Source organism: Schistocerca nitens, chromosome 2, assembly GCF_023898315.1.
Source record: "Schistocerca nitens isolate TAMUIC-IGC-003100 chromosome 2, iqSchNite1.1, whole genome shotgun sequence".
In the NCBI taxonomy this organism is placed as follows: Eukaryota; Metazoa; Arthropoda; class Insecta; order Orthoptera; family Acrididae; genus Schistocerca; species Schistocerca nitens.
The window spans coordinates 941,863,786-941,878,624 of NC_064615.1; the positions used below are offsets into that span (position 1 = coordinate 941,863,786).

The following is a 14,839-nucleotide window of genomic DNA, read 5'->3' on the forward strand; positions in this document are numbered from 1 at the left end:
AGGCATTCGGGTATTGATTCTCCACAGCGTGCTTCTCTGCCGAGCACTGCTCCTTCTCCGCGTTCATCTAATTCGAGTGGCCAATCTTTTCGGGCTTCACTCCTCACAGCCCTCGCAGTCAAACTGCCAACCACTCGGATTCTACCATTGTGTTACCATCTTCGTGTGACAGCTCTTTGTCACGCTGTTCAACCCACGCTGGCTCCTTGTTGCCTTTGGTCACGCTCCCTCGTCTGTCAGCTGATCGCCCGAGGTTGTCTCCTGCGCAGTCCAGTGCACCTGCCACCCTCCTCTTAGCAGATGCTTCCCCCTGCCATGGCTTTCCCACACCTCCCTGCCTCCCTACCACTGCTCGTACTGGTGCCATCCAAGAATTCACAACACATGTGCACCCTGATGACATACATAAATTATCTGTTGTCGTAGATGGCGATACGGTGTGTGGTACTCGCGTGTGACAATACTGAGGGAGGAAGTGCAGAATCTCGTGTGGTGCGCCACTTTAAATTGAGCAGAAGTGCTGCGTGTGGCAATTTGCGTGCCTTTGTTAGGCCTTCTGGCAAGGTGATTCTCCGTCTGCCGGCTGACGAAGTGCTACACCTCCACTCCAGGACGGGACGTCGTCTTCAGCCGCCGGCGTCGCTTGCTGACTTCACCGTCGACGTACTGGATTTCACCCCCCAGTCTCCTACCAGTCGCCCGCTTCCGCCTGACGCAGAAGAACTGTGCGTTACCTTCCTAACTTCTCACCCCCCCCCCCATTCACAGGCACGTACTCCATACTGGGCGGGGGGGAGGGGGGTGGGCTATGTGGCGTAGAGCGCCATAAATATCGATATTTGTTCTGTGCGCAAGTGTGCTATCTTTGAGGAGAGGGCTTTGGGGCAGGATGTTGGACGTTAATGGCAGTTAGCCTCCGGACTTGTATCTGTGTAGAAGCTAAGTGAGAATAAATCTGTATATGAGGGAATTCTAGTTGTTTACCTACAACTATACCATATTCCCTCAAGCTCATTTCACAAAATCAATACTAAGAACAGAAACAATCTACAAAAGACTTCAAAGCACTTACTTTAGGGTAAAATGGCAGTCATTATCCAGGAACACATATTTCCAGTAAGTTATTAGCAATCACAAAAAATATTCAACTACAAATAAAGTTTAGTTTAAGAGAACCCTGAAAGACTTAACTTGTACCAAACTCCTTCAACTCCATTGGTGAATTTCTAAATAGAACAGTAAATGTAGTGTATGTAAGTACTACCACTACTAATACTATTGCTGCTACTGCTACAACAACAACAACAACTACAACTACTACTACTACTACTACTACTACTACCACCATAATTTTTTTATTAGTGTCACATAAAGTAAAATGTAATTAATGTTCCACATGCACAAAGATCTCCTCAATATGGATCCATGGAATGAAAATTCCATTTCATTTCACTTAAAGTAATATAATCCACAGCAATGTTGTGCACCAGCCAACGAGTCATTTAGTACAAAACTAAAGATCAGTCTATTCTGGTATGTGTTGGCCTATGGAGTTGTGGCTTGCCTACAGCACTGTTTTAAATCTCCGCATTACTATGTATGAAACATAGTCAAAACGTTCTTCAGTAAATCTCAATACGCCACTGTAACATCATTAAGGATAATCGTTGAGGCAACATTCACAGACATGGCTTCAGATATACATTATGTCATACATGGGTGCATTTCAGATTGAGACTGGAGTACACTGTTATAGCTAAATGGGAATACACTGAATGATTGTGTTCTGTAGACTCCCCTTATGCATAAAGAAAAAGAATTTTTTGTAATATTGAATGTTACTTAAAATTGCTTAAATTTTGGTATTGCAACCTGCATTATTATACAAACAGTTGACAATTAGCAGATATTAGTTCCTTGAATTGTATATACATACTTTTATTCGACTTGCCCCTGCCTCACCATGAACTCCAAGGCCTAATTCCATCTCATCAGGGGCTAAGGTAAATAATGGTGGAGAACCTACAATATAATTAATATGTTTACCATAACAAATAAAAGTCAGTGGCAAAACAGTTTATAGTAGAGAAAAAGAAAGAGAGAGAGAAGGAAGAAGTACGTAGGCATATGGGAAGGAGAAAAAATTTCAAAAATATTGTCATAAAGAATGAAAATTCAATCTTTACTACAGATAGCTGATAAGTTTCACATGGGAAACAGGTTAGACATCAATCATGGAGGCTAACAAACTCTAGAAATTTACAAATAAAATGAAAGAAATGTAGAATGTTGAAAAGGTGAGAAGAAGAAGAACACCAGGTCATAAGAAAATGTAACAATGATTTTGATTTTTACCAGATCATAAGATATGTTCAACATACTGACCAGCACACAAAGCAAACAATGTACAGCTTAAATGACAACTCTGATACAATGATACAGAAAGAGAGTCATGCAGTGCATCCATGGATATCTGAGTTTTGCATCTGTAATAATTCCTTCATCAGACTCACTACATCATTTGCATCACATTTTCCTACCATGGAACTGTAGGTGTGTATGTAAGTGTCATTAGTTTCACACCAAAACTCCATTTTGAACAGCACATTTAACCCAATTCTTCCCAGTATAGCAAACATGCAACAAACAGTTTTCAGCAATTTATTCTTTTCATGTAGTGTTAAACTACTTATGAAATATAAAAAACAGAACTTGCAGATGCCTTTTAATGTAAGCATGGTGAGTTTTGTATAATAAGTTCATTTTGCAAAGTTAAACTGTGTTGCGTATGGGTTAAGAATACTACCAGACCTTGGTCAACCTGGATCCATTACATCAGATGGAGAGTAAGGCAGGGATAGAAACTAGAAGGACATAATATCTACAAAACATGTATACAATGTAGTTAGATGATAGTTAAGCAGCAAAGGTAGAGCTTCCTAAGAGTACCAAAAGTGTTTAGTTAACTTTTGGCTATTCTGTTGCACTTAGACGGAAAAGCCAAAGACAGTTAACCCAAGAAACAGAATTGTTTCCTTACACTAATATGAAATCAACACTGAAATATTCACATAAATTTACTTCCCAGTTATTTCTACCATTTTTTTATTTGTCCTCTCTCTAACGGCTTAATGAAGTTAAAACATTGGAATCCTGTACACTGTCAGAACCACTATCATGTATGTTTAAAGTCAACAGTATTACTGAAGTATAGCATTCAAAGAACCATTCAATGCTACACTTATTTAAGTGTATGACCGAGGACTTGATTCCACTGTTGTGAATACAGCTACTCCCCTTTTGTTGTATTATGCCCACAATAATATGATCCTAACCAGTATCTATGTAGGTGCACCTGTTAATTTTCTTTAACTTCCAATGTCATCCAGTAATCTGTAAAACAACTTTAGATTTTTTTAAAATTTCCAGTACAGATTTATCCATCCTAAAAATCCACACATGTATACCACACATACTATGCTACACTAGTAGCCACTAACTGCAAGTGGTGCATGCTTTCACTGTTGGGAGGGGTTCTACAATCCTCCACTTAATAGTTAATGTTAAAAAAACCTGCTTCTTTGATTCTCATAGAATCCACTGAAGCTCTGGTTTAAGTGCAATTGGTTGTACAGTGCTGAAAAATGCTTGCTCAGTTTCCAGTCTGTGTGCAAGCCTATCTGTCTTCATTAGTGCAGCTATCCACCTGCAAGAACCAAGGATGGCATCTGAACTTTGTTAGCAGGTGTCATTGGTTCTATATGAAACACAATTTGCAGTCAGGTGCACCCTCTGGACCCAACAGCTGCCATTAGAGCCTCCTCCGTATCTTGGATGAAACATTTCACAATGAGTGTTTAATGGCCACAATATAACCGAGGAGACATTCTGGTTTTAGATTAGAAAATTTCTGTCTTCTTTAGATTAGTCCACTTGTTTCAAAGAACTGTTGTATTTACCTGGCAAACTGCAGGCTGATAATGCTACACCTATTGTTGCCATACTGTTCACAACTTTCGTTAGTTCATTTTTAATTTCAGTCAGAGTATTTCCTTCTTCTGACATTGCACCACCAATCTGAAAAAGACAGAAGTACGTGTTATTCAAACACTGTTTAAGTTACATACATCAGTACATACAATCCATTGTTATAAAGATCTGTTACAGCTGCATATAGTTTAACATGTACACAAAAAGAATTTTTTGTGAAGAGGAACAGTGAAGAACAGAAAGGAAATAATAAGACATCATTGCACCATTTCAATAGTGTAGGCTGTGGAAAGTCAGAGGAAGCAACTACTCTAAGTGAAGATTTGATGTTGAGCACAGCATGTGACTAACAATGGATATTGCAGTCAGTAAGTGAGGATGAAATGATCCTTTTCATTCTGGTTTCAGAGAGGGCAGGACAGCAGCCCCATTCATTACAGAGAATAATAGTCATGATTGCAGACCAGAGAAAGAAAATGTTAACAACAAGTAGTATTAGTTAACAGCAGAGGAGTATCCTGCAGAGGTCCCAAAACTAGTCTTGCTTATAACCAGTAATAATGCTCATATAGTTCTTGGAACAGAAAACTGGTTGAAATTGATAATAACAGTAGTAAAGTTTCAAATTCTGATTGAAGTGTATACCATAAAGATAGGTTAGACACTGGTGGTAGAGATATGTTTATGGCTGTAAATACTACAATAATATGTAGGTTAACCCAAATTCCAAATGCAGAATAATTTGGATGGAGAAAAGGAGTAGAGTAGGATATGTGTAAATCTCCTGTTCACGTTATGGTATTAGGAGGAGATTTCAGTCTAAAGACTCAGATAATTAAAGTAGGTAGTAGGGAGGGGGAATGAAGTGAAATTGTTCTAAATGCTTTACTTGAAAATTACTTTCTTGAGCAGTTCATCATGGATCAACGTCTTAGCTCTGCTGGTTATAAACAGGTCTAAATTTTTTGACTCTGTTTTCTTCGAGCACGAATCAATGATCACATAGAAATGTAAAAGAAGATAGGAAAATATTTCTGCATAGAAAATGCAGCAGGAAATATGTTTCATTTTACCAGAACAACAACTCAAACATCCATATCTTAAACTGAAAATACTGAGTATGGAACATAAGTTCAAAAGTGTTGCACAACATGTCTTAGACATTTAAGTGCTGAGCAAAGTCGTGAGGAATGGAAATTATGGATATACGGCAAGTTAGACAAATGTTCCAAAAAGCAAAGAGAGTTTCACACCAAATTTGACCATTCCAAGAGACTTACAGACAAACTAAAACTGAATGAATCCAAACTGATGTATGGAGAGTCATGCGTGAATCATTCATTGAATTTGAAAGTAAAATTCAATCTACTACTCTGGCAGAAATATCGTAAGAAGTTTAGGTCTTATGTTAAATCAGTAAATCGATCAAAGCCATCTGTCCAGATAGTTGACAAAAGCATTTAGATGGTGAAAGATGGAGAGAACGCTGAACAAAAAAATCCATTTTTCAAAGCTCTTTCACTGAGGAAGACTGGCACGCTGTTCCTCCACTCAGTTGTCACACAACAATAAAATGTTAGGTATCACAGAGACTACAAGATAAAAATTCAAATAAATTTGCTCTACAGAACAAATGAGATATACCGAATGAGGTGGGCGCATTGGTTAGCACACTGGACTCGCATTTGGGAGGACGACGGTTCAATCCCGCTTTGGCCATCCTGATTCAGGTTTTCTGTGATTTCCCTAAATCGCTCCAAGCAAATGCCCAGATGGTTCCTTTGAAAGGGCACGGCCAACTTCTTTTCCCGTCCTTCCCTAATCCCCTGAGACCGATGACCTCACTGTCTGGTCTCCTCCCCCAAAACAACCCAACTTAATGAGATATGTATCATTCAATATAGAGTAGGCAAAAGAACTTGCTCCACTTCTAGCAGCAGGAGCAATGAAGCATTTCAAGTGACTGAAAAAAACATGGACGTCACTTCTGTTTTGAAAGAAGATCATCAAACAGATGCATGCAACTATAGGCTTATATCATTAATGTCAGTTTGTTGTATAATTTTGGAACATATTACTATCTTCATGAAGCCCAAAAATTTTATCCTGTTAATGTAAATTACATAAACAATGATTCTTGTTTTGTTCCTCCACAAGACCTAGAAGGCAGTAAATACTGGCATCCAGATTAATGTTGTATTCCTTGATTTCCAAAAAGTCAAGTTCTTCACTGTTGCTTAATGAACAAATAGGATATATCATACCAGATTTGTGACTAAATTGAAGCATTTTCCATTTCCATTTTTATTATCACATAACATGCCTTATACAATCAAAGATTGTGACATAGGTGACTTGTCAGTTTTACACTATATATAATAATACTAAAAATAGACAATAAACTAATAATACATATGGTGTAACATCTTCAAAGAGGTATTGTAATTACAATTATAATGCATTGTTGCTATTCAAGAAACCTTCTGCACTATATTAACATTTATCTTTCAGATATTTTTCCAGGTCTTTTTGGTACCTTTTACATTTGGGTCATCCATACCTTTCCATATTTTATTTACAAATTTCATGCTCATATAGTATGGGGTTTTTTCATATGATTTTAATCGGTGGGTAGGTATCATGTAGCTCGTTCCATATCTAGTATCATATTGATGCAAGAAGCAGTTGCCCTCAAAAAGTTGTGGGTTTCTTTTCGTGAAAGTGAGAGTTTCATCTTTATATACATAATTCTACTGTACGTGTGTATGTCACTGAACTCCTCATAAACGGCTGGACCGATTTGAATGAATATTTTTGTACACATTTGGGTGGTGCCTTGGATGGTTTAGATTCACAAATCAGCCCGGCAGATGGCACTGCAGTCAGTATCTAGGTTATTTATCTATACTGCAACTAAACGGCTGGATCGATTTGAATGAATTTTTGTGAGTGCATTCAAGTGGGGGCCTGGATGATTTAGATTCACAAATCAGCCCGGCAGATGGTGCTGCAGTCAGTATCTAGGTTATTTATCTATACTGCAACTAAATGACTGGATCGACTTAATGAATTTTTGTGTATGCATTCAAGTGGGGGCCTGGAAAACTTGGTTGACAGACTCTGAATTCACAATTAGTCCAGAACTGTTGGTTAAATAGATTGGCAGAAGATCAATTGACGGACAATGAAAGTTTAAGAAACCAGGCTGCAATCAGACGTGCTAATGAAAGTCAAGAGTAACCCAACGAACGCCTTCGAGGTAATGCATTGAGACAAAGACTGGCCTGTCAATGAGTCACCGACACATTCAGAACATGTGAACAACAGCATTTGCAAGTGTATCGCACATTGACACGTGCATCACTTCTTTGCCTTGCGTTTGAATATGAGTCGGACATCGACTATTCGTCGTATTCACAAATTATAATCAGTGCTACGAACAAACAATGCCAACACTGTCATGCAGTCAAATACATAGATGAATAAAATTCGCAAATTCAATTCGTGCTTTCAAATGGCATCATTTGGAGCAACAAAAATCGTTCAGAATGAGGATGGTCACAATTTCCAATCAACGTTTAAGATTCAGGGCCAAGTGTACCATCAAATTGGTTCTTTAATGCCAATGCCTGATACCGATTCATAATTTCTGCAAATCTACTTCATGGGTGATGAGGAGCAGCAAATAAACGCACACTGCCAGTACAACCATATTGAGCAGATGGAGGAGCAAGAAGTTGTGGGTATTTTAGAACCATTTTTATAGAATCACAACCAGTTGGTCCAGTTGTTCAATACCATTTCAAACAGACTGCAAAACAACTATACGATCGTCATCAAAGCAGACAAAGTACCACCTGGGCAGCACGTGGACCGATATAATGCACCGACCATTAATGAAGTTGCAGTTGTTATGGTTGACGACGCATTTGAACATCAAGATATACAAATCCAACGCAGAGATAACACAGTGCATACGACTGAAGACAGTCATCGCTCTTACGATGCTTTGCAATATCCATTGATATTTTGGGGAGGAGAAGATGGATATCATTTAAATATCAAACAAAGAAATCCAGCAACAGGTACAATCTACACATGTCATTGCCTAATATTTCATTTTTATGCACAATTAATTTCTTTTTTTCTTAATTATATTTTTACTTTCCAGGTGCAGAAAGCAGCAAGAAAGTGAGCACGATGAACTTCTACGCATATTGGTTGATGATTCGTGCCCATGAAGACAATAATATTCTCCGATACCGCCAGCTGTTTCATCAATATATCGTTGATATGTATGCAAAAATTGAAAGCGAGCGAATACGATACATCAGGTATAATCAAGCGAAACTTCGAGCTGAGGAATACATTCATTTGTGCGATAATATTGTTGGTAACGCAGATGGAATAACTAATATCAACGACATCGGTACTTCATATATTCTTCCATCATCATATATTGGTAGCCCACATCCTATGCAATAATATATTCAAGACGCCATGACTTTTGTGCACGCATACGGATGACCAGATTTGTTCATTCCGGATCGGAATATCGATCAAGAATTGTATGACATTGTTACTGCTAACATGATCCATGGTCCATGCGGTGCTATAAACATGACGGCGCTGTGCATGAACAATGGAAAATGTATGATACGTTTTCCAAAAAATTGTATAAATGATACAATCACTAATATCGATGGTCATCCATTGTATCGTCGTAGAGACACTGACCATGGTGGTGATCACATCAATCACGCATGTCAAACGGTACAACAGTTGACACTGACAATCACTGGGTGGTTCTGTATTCACCATTGCTGTGTAAAATCTACAAAGCACACTTAAAACATTGAGCTCTGCTGTTTGGTGAAGTCCATAAAATATATATGCAAATATGTCCGTAAGGGCAGTGAGATGGCTGTATTTGCTGTTCACAATGTTAACGAAAACAATGAAATAACATGGTATCAAATGGGCCAATACATCAGCAGTAATGAAGCATTTTGGCATATTTTGGGTTTTCCGATACACGAAAGAGACCTTGCTGTTATACATTTGGCCGTGCACCTTGAAAATGGACAGCATGTTTATTTCATGGAAGAGACTGCTCTACAACATGCATCAATTGCCCCAAAAGCCACATTAACTGAGTTTCGAACTATGCAACCGACCAGGTATTCCCGGTCAATTCGCAAAGACATTAATGTATACTGATGTGCCACAATATTTCACATGGAACAAAAAGTCAAAAACGTGGGAACCATGAAAGCAAGGTGTTCTGGTTGAAGGATACAACAGCATATTTGTGGGAAATACATTAGGCTGATTATACACAGTCCGTCCAAAGCAATGCGAATGTTTCTTCTTGTGTTTATTGTTGGTTAATGTTCCTGGACCGACGCCCTTCCAATACTTGCGAACAGTCAATGGCATTTTGTATGACACATATCATAATGTGTGTCGTGAATTGCATTTGCTGGAAGATGACCACCATTGGTATATTATACTTGCAGATGCAGCATTGATTTCCTGTCTTCATCAAATTTGTCAGTTCAAATGGCTCTGAGCACTATGCGACTTAACTTCTGAGGTCATCAGTCGCCTAGAACTTAGAACTAATTAAACCTAACTAACCTAAGGACATCACACACATCCATGCCCGAGGCAGGATTCGAAACTGCGACCGTAGCGGTCACGCGGTTCCAGACTGAAGCGCCTTTAACCGCACGGCCACACCGGCCGGCAAATTCGTCAGTTAGTCACCATATTATTGACGACGCGTTTTCCATCTCAAGCTCCTGTCCTCTGGGACAAATATAAAGATTCCATGAGCAACGACATTTTGCATCACATTCGAATCGCTGATCAAGATCCCAATATCGATTTTTCGCCAGAAATATATAACGAGGCGCTAATAAAGATTGAAGATATTTGCATTCTGATTTCGAATATACCACTCATTCACTTTGGTATGCCCTCACCTAACCGCCCAGCAACAGACATCATTAACAGCGAGATTCAGTGTGAACAACAGTTCAATACGGTCTCTTTAACTACTTTCGTCGTAAGTTTGGACGCACCAGGTGACAATGGAAAAACATTTCTCATCTCACTAATATTTGTGCGCATTTGATCACAAAATCATATTGCGTTAGCAATGGCTTCATCAGGTATTGCAGCCACTTTGCTTGATGGTGGACGGACAGCACATTCAGGACTCAAGTTGCCATTGAACATTCACACAAATCCAGATGCAATGTGCAACATAAAACAGCATTCCGGTATGGCTAAAGTTTTGCAAAAATGCAAAATTATTATCTCTGATGAATGCACTATGGCCCACAAGCATTCACTTGAAGCTCTCGACAGAATGACAAAAGATCTCAATAATAACACCAGGCTTTTTGATGGTGTCTTACCGCTGCTGCCCGGTGATTTTAGACAGACATTGCCGGCTATTCCGTGTGCTACATATGCAGATGAAACAATCTTAACCATTGCATGGAGACACACAATGCATCAAATTGCCAGACAATTTCTGCAACGTGGTAAAATACGAAAGATGCTTTGATTGAAAGCATATTTCCAGATTTACAAGCTGATTATATTAATCATGCGTGGCTTCATGAACGAGCTATTTTAGCCACAAAAAATATCAATGTTGATGCTATTAACTTCAAAATACAACAGTAATTGCCCAGCAATGCGATATTGTTCAAATCAATCGACACTGTTACCGATCCTGGCGAAGCAGTCAACTATCCTGTTGAATTTTAGAATTCGCTGGATTTACCAGGAATGTCACCACATTAAGATAAATTTAAAAAACATTATTGATTATAATGAATTGTTTTTAGAAAAATTGATGTTATTTCAAAATAAAGAATAATGAACTTATATATTATTTGTCTTTCATTTCATACTTTGTTTAATTGATTATTGATCGCTTGAAATATCATGCAGGACAATGTCTGTCGGGTCCGCTAGTAGATGTATATGCTTGGAATGCTCATTAGATCTAGTCTTACAAATAAAGATTTACAATGTTACTTTGGTTCTGCTCCCACCATTGCTTGGATGATTCTTTTTTGTAGTCTAAAAACTCAAAGTAAGTTTGTTTTTCCAGACCCCCAGAAAATTACACTATACCTAATGACTGAAACAAAATATGCATTATATACAGTTTTTCTTGCAGCTAAATCAGTAATACTATACAAGATATTCGTAATATATACAAGGCTATTCAGTTGATCCAGTATGTTGTCCACATGGTGACTCCATAACAGGTGTTTATTGACTAATACGCCGAGGAATTTCACACAGTCTGCAGTCTCTAATTTTTTGTCCATATACCTTAATTCAACTATAGACTGTGCAGATTGTTTTGTGGTGAAATTAACAATTTCTGTTTTTGTAAAATTTAATGTCAAGTTATTGTTTTTGACCCATGCCTCCACTTCCCCAAGTGTTTGTTCAATATGACGAATTAGGTCTACCTCATTTTTACAACAGACTACAGTTGTTGAGTCATCTGCATAGAGGATAGTATCAGATTGGATCTGGCATGGCATATCATTAATATAATACAGAAAAAGTAGTGGCCCTAATATTGAACCTTGTGGAACACCTAATTGAGTGTGCTTCCAGCCAGAGAGAAATTTCTTGCCATTGATGTTAATAAGTACTCTTTGTTTTCTGTTTGCCAAGTATGATGACATCCTGCTAAGAGATTTGTCTTGAAAACCATAGCGTGCCAATTTTTGGAGAAGCAGGTCATGATTTACTGTGTCAAAGGCTTTGGATAGGTCACAAAAGATTCCTGACACACACACATTCTATCATCAAGACATCCGCTGACTTTTGTGACTAATTCATTTATTGCATGGATTGTGCTGCGGCCTTTCCTGAAACCATATTGATTGCATAAGATAATGCTGTTAGATGAATTGTGATTTTCGAGCAGCTCTTTCCAATATTTTTTAGAAAATTGGTAACTGTGAGATTAGCCTATAGTTTGCCCAATTCATCTTGTTTGCCTTTTTCACGTACTGGCCGGACTTCTGCATATTTTGATGGATCTGGGAAACATCCCTCATCAAAAGATTGGTTGATTATGAAAGAGAGTGGATATGCAATACTGTGACGGACTATTTTTTTTATTTCAATGGGGACCTCATCCCACCCCACAGATTTTGAATTTTTAGGGACATTATGATTTTGTTGACATCTGAGATGGAAACATGAGAAAACTTAAAACAAGAGCAATTACTGTCTGTCATATTGGGCTTTGTTTTTGGTGGTGAACAGTCACCAAATTTGTTACAGTTTATGAAAAAGTCATTGAACGATTCACAAATGGCACTGGGTTCTGTAACAGCTCTACCATTTATCACTATTTTAGAAGGGCATTTTCTCTCTGCCTCACTGCCAACTTCACTTCTTATAGCAGACCAAAGAGCTTTTGATTTGTTTTTTGCATTTGAAATGAAGTTATTATTCGCAGTACATTTTGCCAGTTTAACTAGTTTGTCAAATTTTTTTTGTATGTGCTTACACACTTAAGAAATTCGGGGCTTTGATTTACTTTTACCTCCATATGCGGTTTCCTCTTAGTAGCACTAGACACTCTAATTCCTTTTGTTACCCATGATCTACTTTTGTGGGACCTGGTCCTCACTGTCACAAAAAGGATGCATTCATTGAACGTATCCAAGAATTCAGTTAAAAAGTTATGGTAATTGTCACTTGTGGAAATGTGTTTTCTGACTGTTCACTTGGTTTGCCTTAGTTTTTTACAAAATACTTCCATATTTTCATGACTGGAATTCCTGCATCTTTTTGTTCTGCAGACTGAATTTTGCTTCAGTAGTGATACAAATAGCGCTTTATGGTCTGATACTCCTAACTCTAAAAGAAACTTTTCTTTTACATAATAATTATAACTACTTACAATATTGTCAATACCTGTTGCAGAGGTTGCTGTAATTCTTGTATACTGATCAAAATTGAGATTTAGCCCATCTGTGGCTACCAGGTTCTTTAAGCGTGAAGAAAATTTGTCAGCAGTCCTTACATCTATGTTGAAGTCAGCACATATAACCACTTTCTTGTACAGTTTCTCATTTTTTAATTTACGTAGCAATGTATCAAACTTATCTAAAAATACAGAGCTTATATGGTACCCAGGAGTGCAATATATGCTGAGAATTAATATGTTATACTCTTTAGGTCCTATACAACAACTTTCAAATGTACCTTTTTCACTCAGATGGCTAAAATTCTGTCTGATATCATAGTCTACTGAGGAATGAACTAGTATGCAAGAGCCTCCATACTCATTGGTCCTACAAAAGCTGGTAGCCAGTTTATAGCCTGTAAGTTTATTCAGGAGATTGATATTTTCAGATATTAGCCAATGTTCATTAAGACATATTACTTTCACAGATTGTTACACACTTTCTAGCAAAATTTCTATATCATAAAGCTTCCTGATCATTCCTTCAGACAGACCTATAATGTTTAAGTGCATAATGAAATTACTACTGCATATATTATTAGGTAGAGGGTCTTTATCTTTAAAACTAATTTGACTATAAAGAAATGGAGTGTCCACCTGAGTGTTGACTGCTTGCTCTGGATTCATTGCATTGGGCCAAATTCGGAAAGAATTGGCCCCTTTCATCAGTTTCCCTGTGTGTGAGCGTCTCGATGATGAGTAGGTACAGTTTTCTTGATGATAATTTCAATCTCTGCTGTAGCTTCTGAGGCTGGTTCTGGCACTGTCTCATCTTCTGGATGTGATGTTCCTGTTTTAGCTGGTGCTGTAGGTGCGACTATGTGTGTGAATTTGAAATTGTTTTCCCGTTTTTCAATTTCCTTGGTCGAAACTGGTTGCATGGCAATTGGTTTTCTTGCAACATCATCTTTTTGTATTAATTTTGCTAGCATTTTGCCAACGTATGACTTGGCAGCATTATTATAATGTAGTCCATGTTTCGTAACAAATCTCTTGCACCAGGAAGATAAAAAAATGTTACATTTTGGTGGGACTTGCATATTTTGTAGAAATGTCTGTTTACTTTTGCAAGCTCCAGATTTACGATGGAATTGTCTTGAAGGTCGTATCAGTGAGCCAAGCTAGAAACTATGATGTTCGGAACTTTCAGACCAAGTAATGTAGTTTTTAAACACTGGGTTGCATATTTACCCTCATTTCTGTATACATCATTACTTCCACCCATGATTATGAAGGCATCATTCTTAGAAAGCTCATTAAGTGAGTTGCTGTTCTTCATTATCTCAGTCAAAGGTGCACTGGGTTTCGTCATATCTGTTGCTGTGAATAATGTACTGTATTCATTTATTTTTTCGGCAATTTTCTTGGCGTGGTTATCACCAAGTACAACAACTCGTCATTTGATGTTCACTGGTTTATTTTTCATATTAGACGTTTCCTTGACTGTCCACTCGATTGGAAATTTTGTCACTGATTTTAGTTCATCATTGTTTATTGTCTTATCACAATCTTCGTCTAGTGCTGTGAATTTATTTGATAGCGGTATCGCCGGAACTGTACTCACTGTCTGTTTATTTGGTTTTTTTTTTTTGGCACACGCCACATTTTTTGCGCAGAATGACGGTTAACAACACTGTCTTGTGCTAGACAATGATCTCACTCCATCTCCTTTGTAGCAAACAGAACACAGCATGCCATTATTAACAGGGAGAACCCTTGACATGTTAAAGTAACTTTAGGCATACCATAAGGGAGTGCTACATGACCATTACTGTTCACAATATATATAAATAACCTACTGGATAATGCTGGAAGATCTATGAGGCT

At 37.9% G+C, this 14,839-nt stretch overlaps 1 protein-coding gene across 3 annotated transcripts in view; it reads right to left on the minus strand.

Annotated features, from left to right (window-relative positions):
* Nucleotides 1-14,839, minus strand: part of LOC126237265 (triokinase/FMN cyclase-like) — a 243,471-nt gene that overhangs the window by 66,128 nt on the left and 162,504 nt on the right. For all 3 annotated transcript variants that reach the window (XM_049947192.1, XM_049947193.1, XM_049947191.1), the window contains exons 7-8: nucleotides 3,960-4,077; nucleotides 1,937-2,022 (exon numbers count right to left, since the gene is read on the minus strand). In XM_049947192.1, the coding sequence (XP_049803149.1) occupies nucleotides 1,937-2,022; nucleotides 3,960-4,077 (204 nt within the window). The remainder of the gene's footprint in view (nucleotides 1-1,936; nucleotides 2,023-3,959; nucleotides 4,078-14,839) is intronic.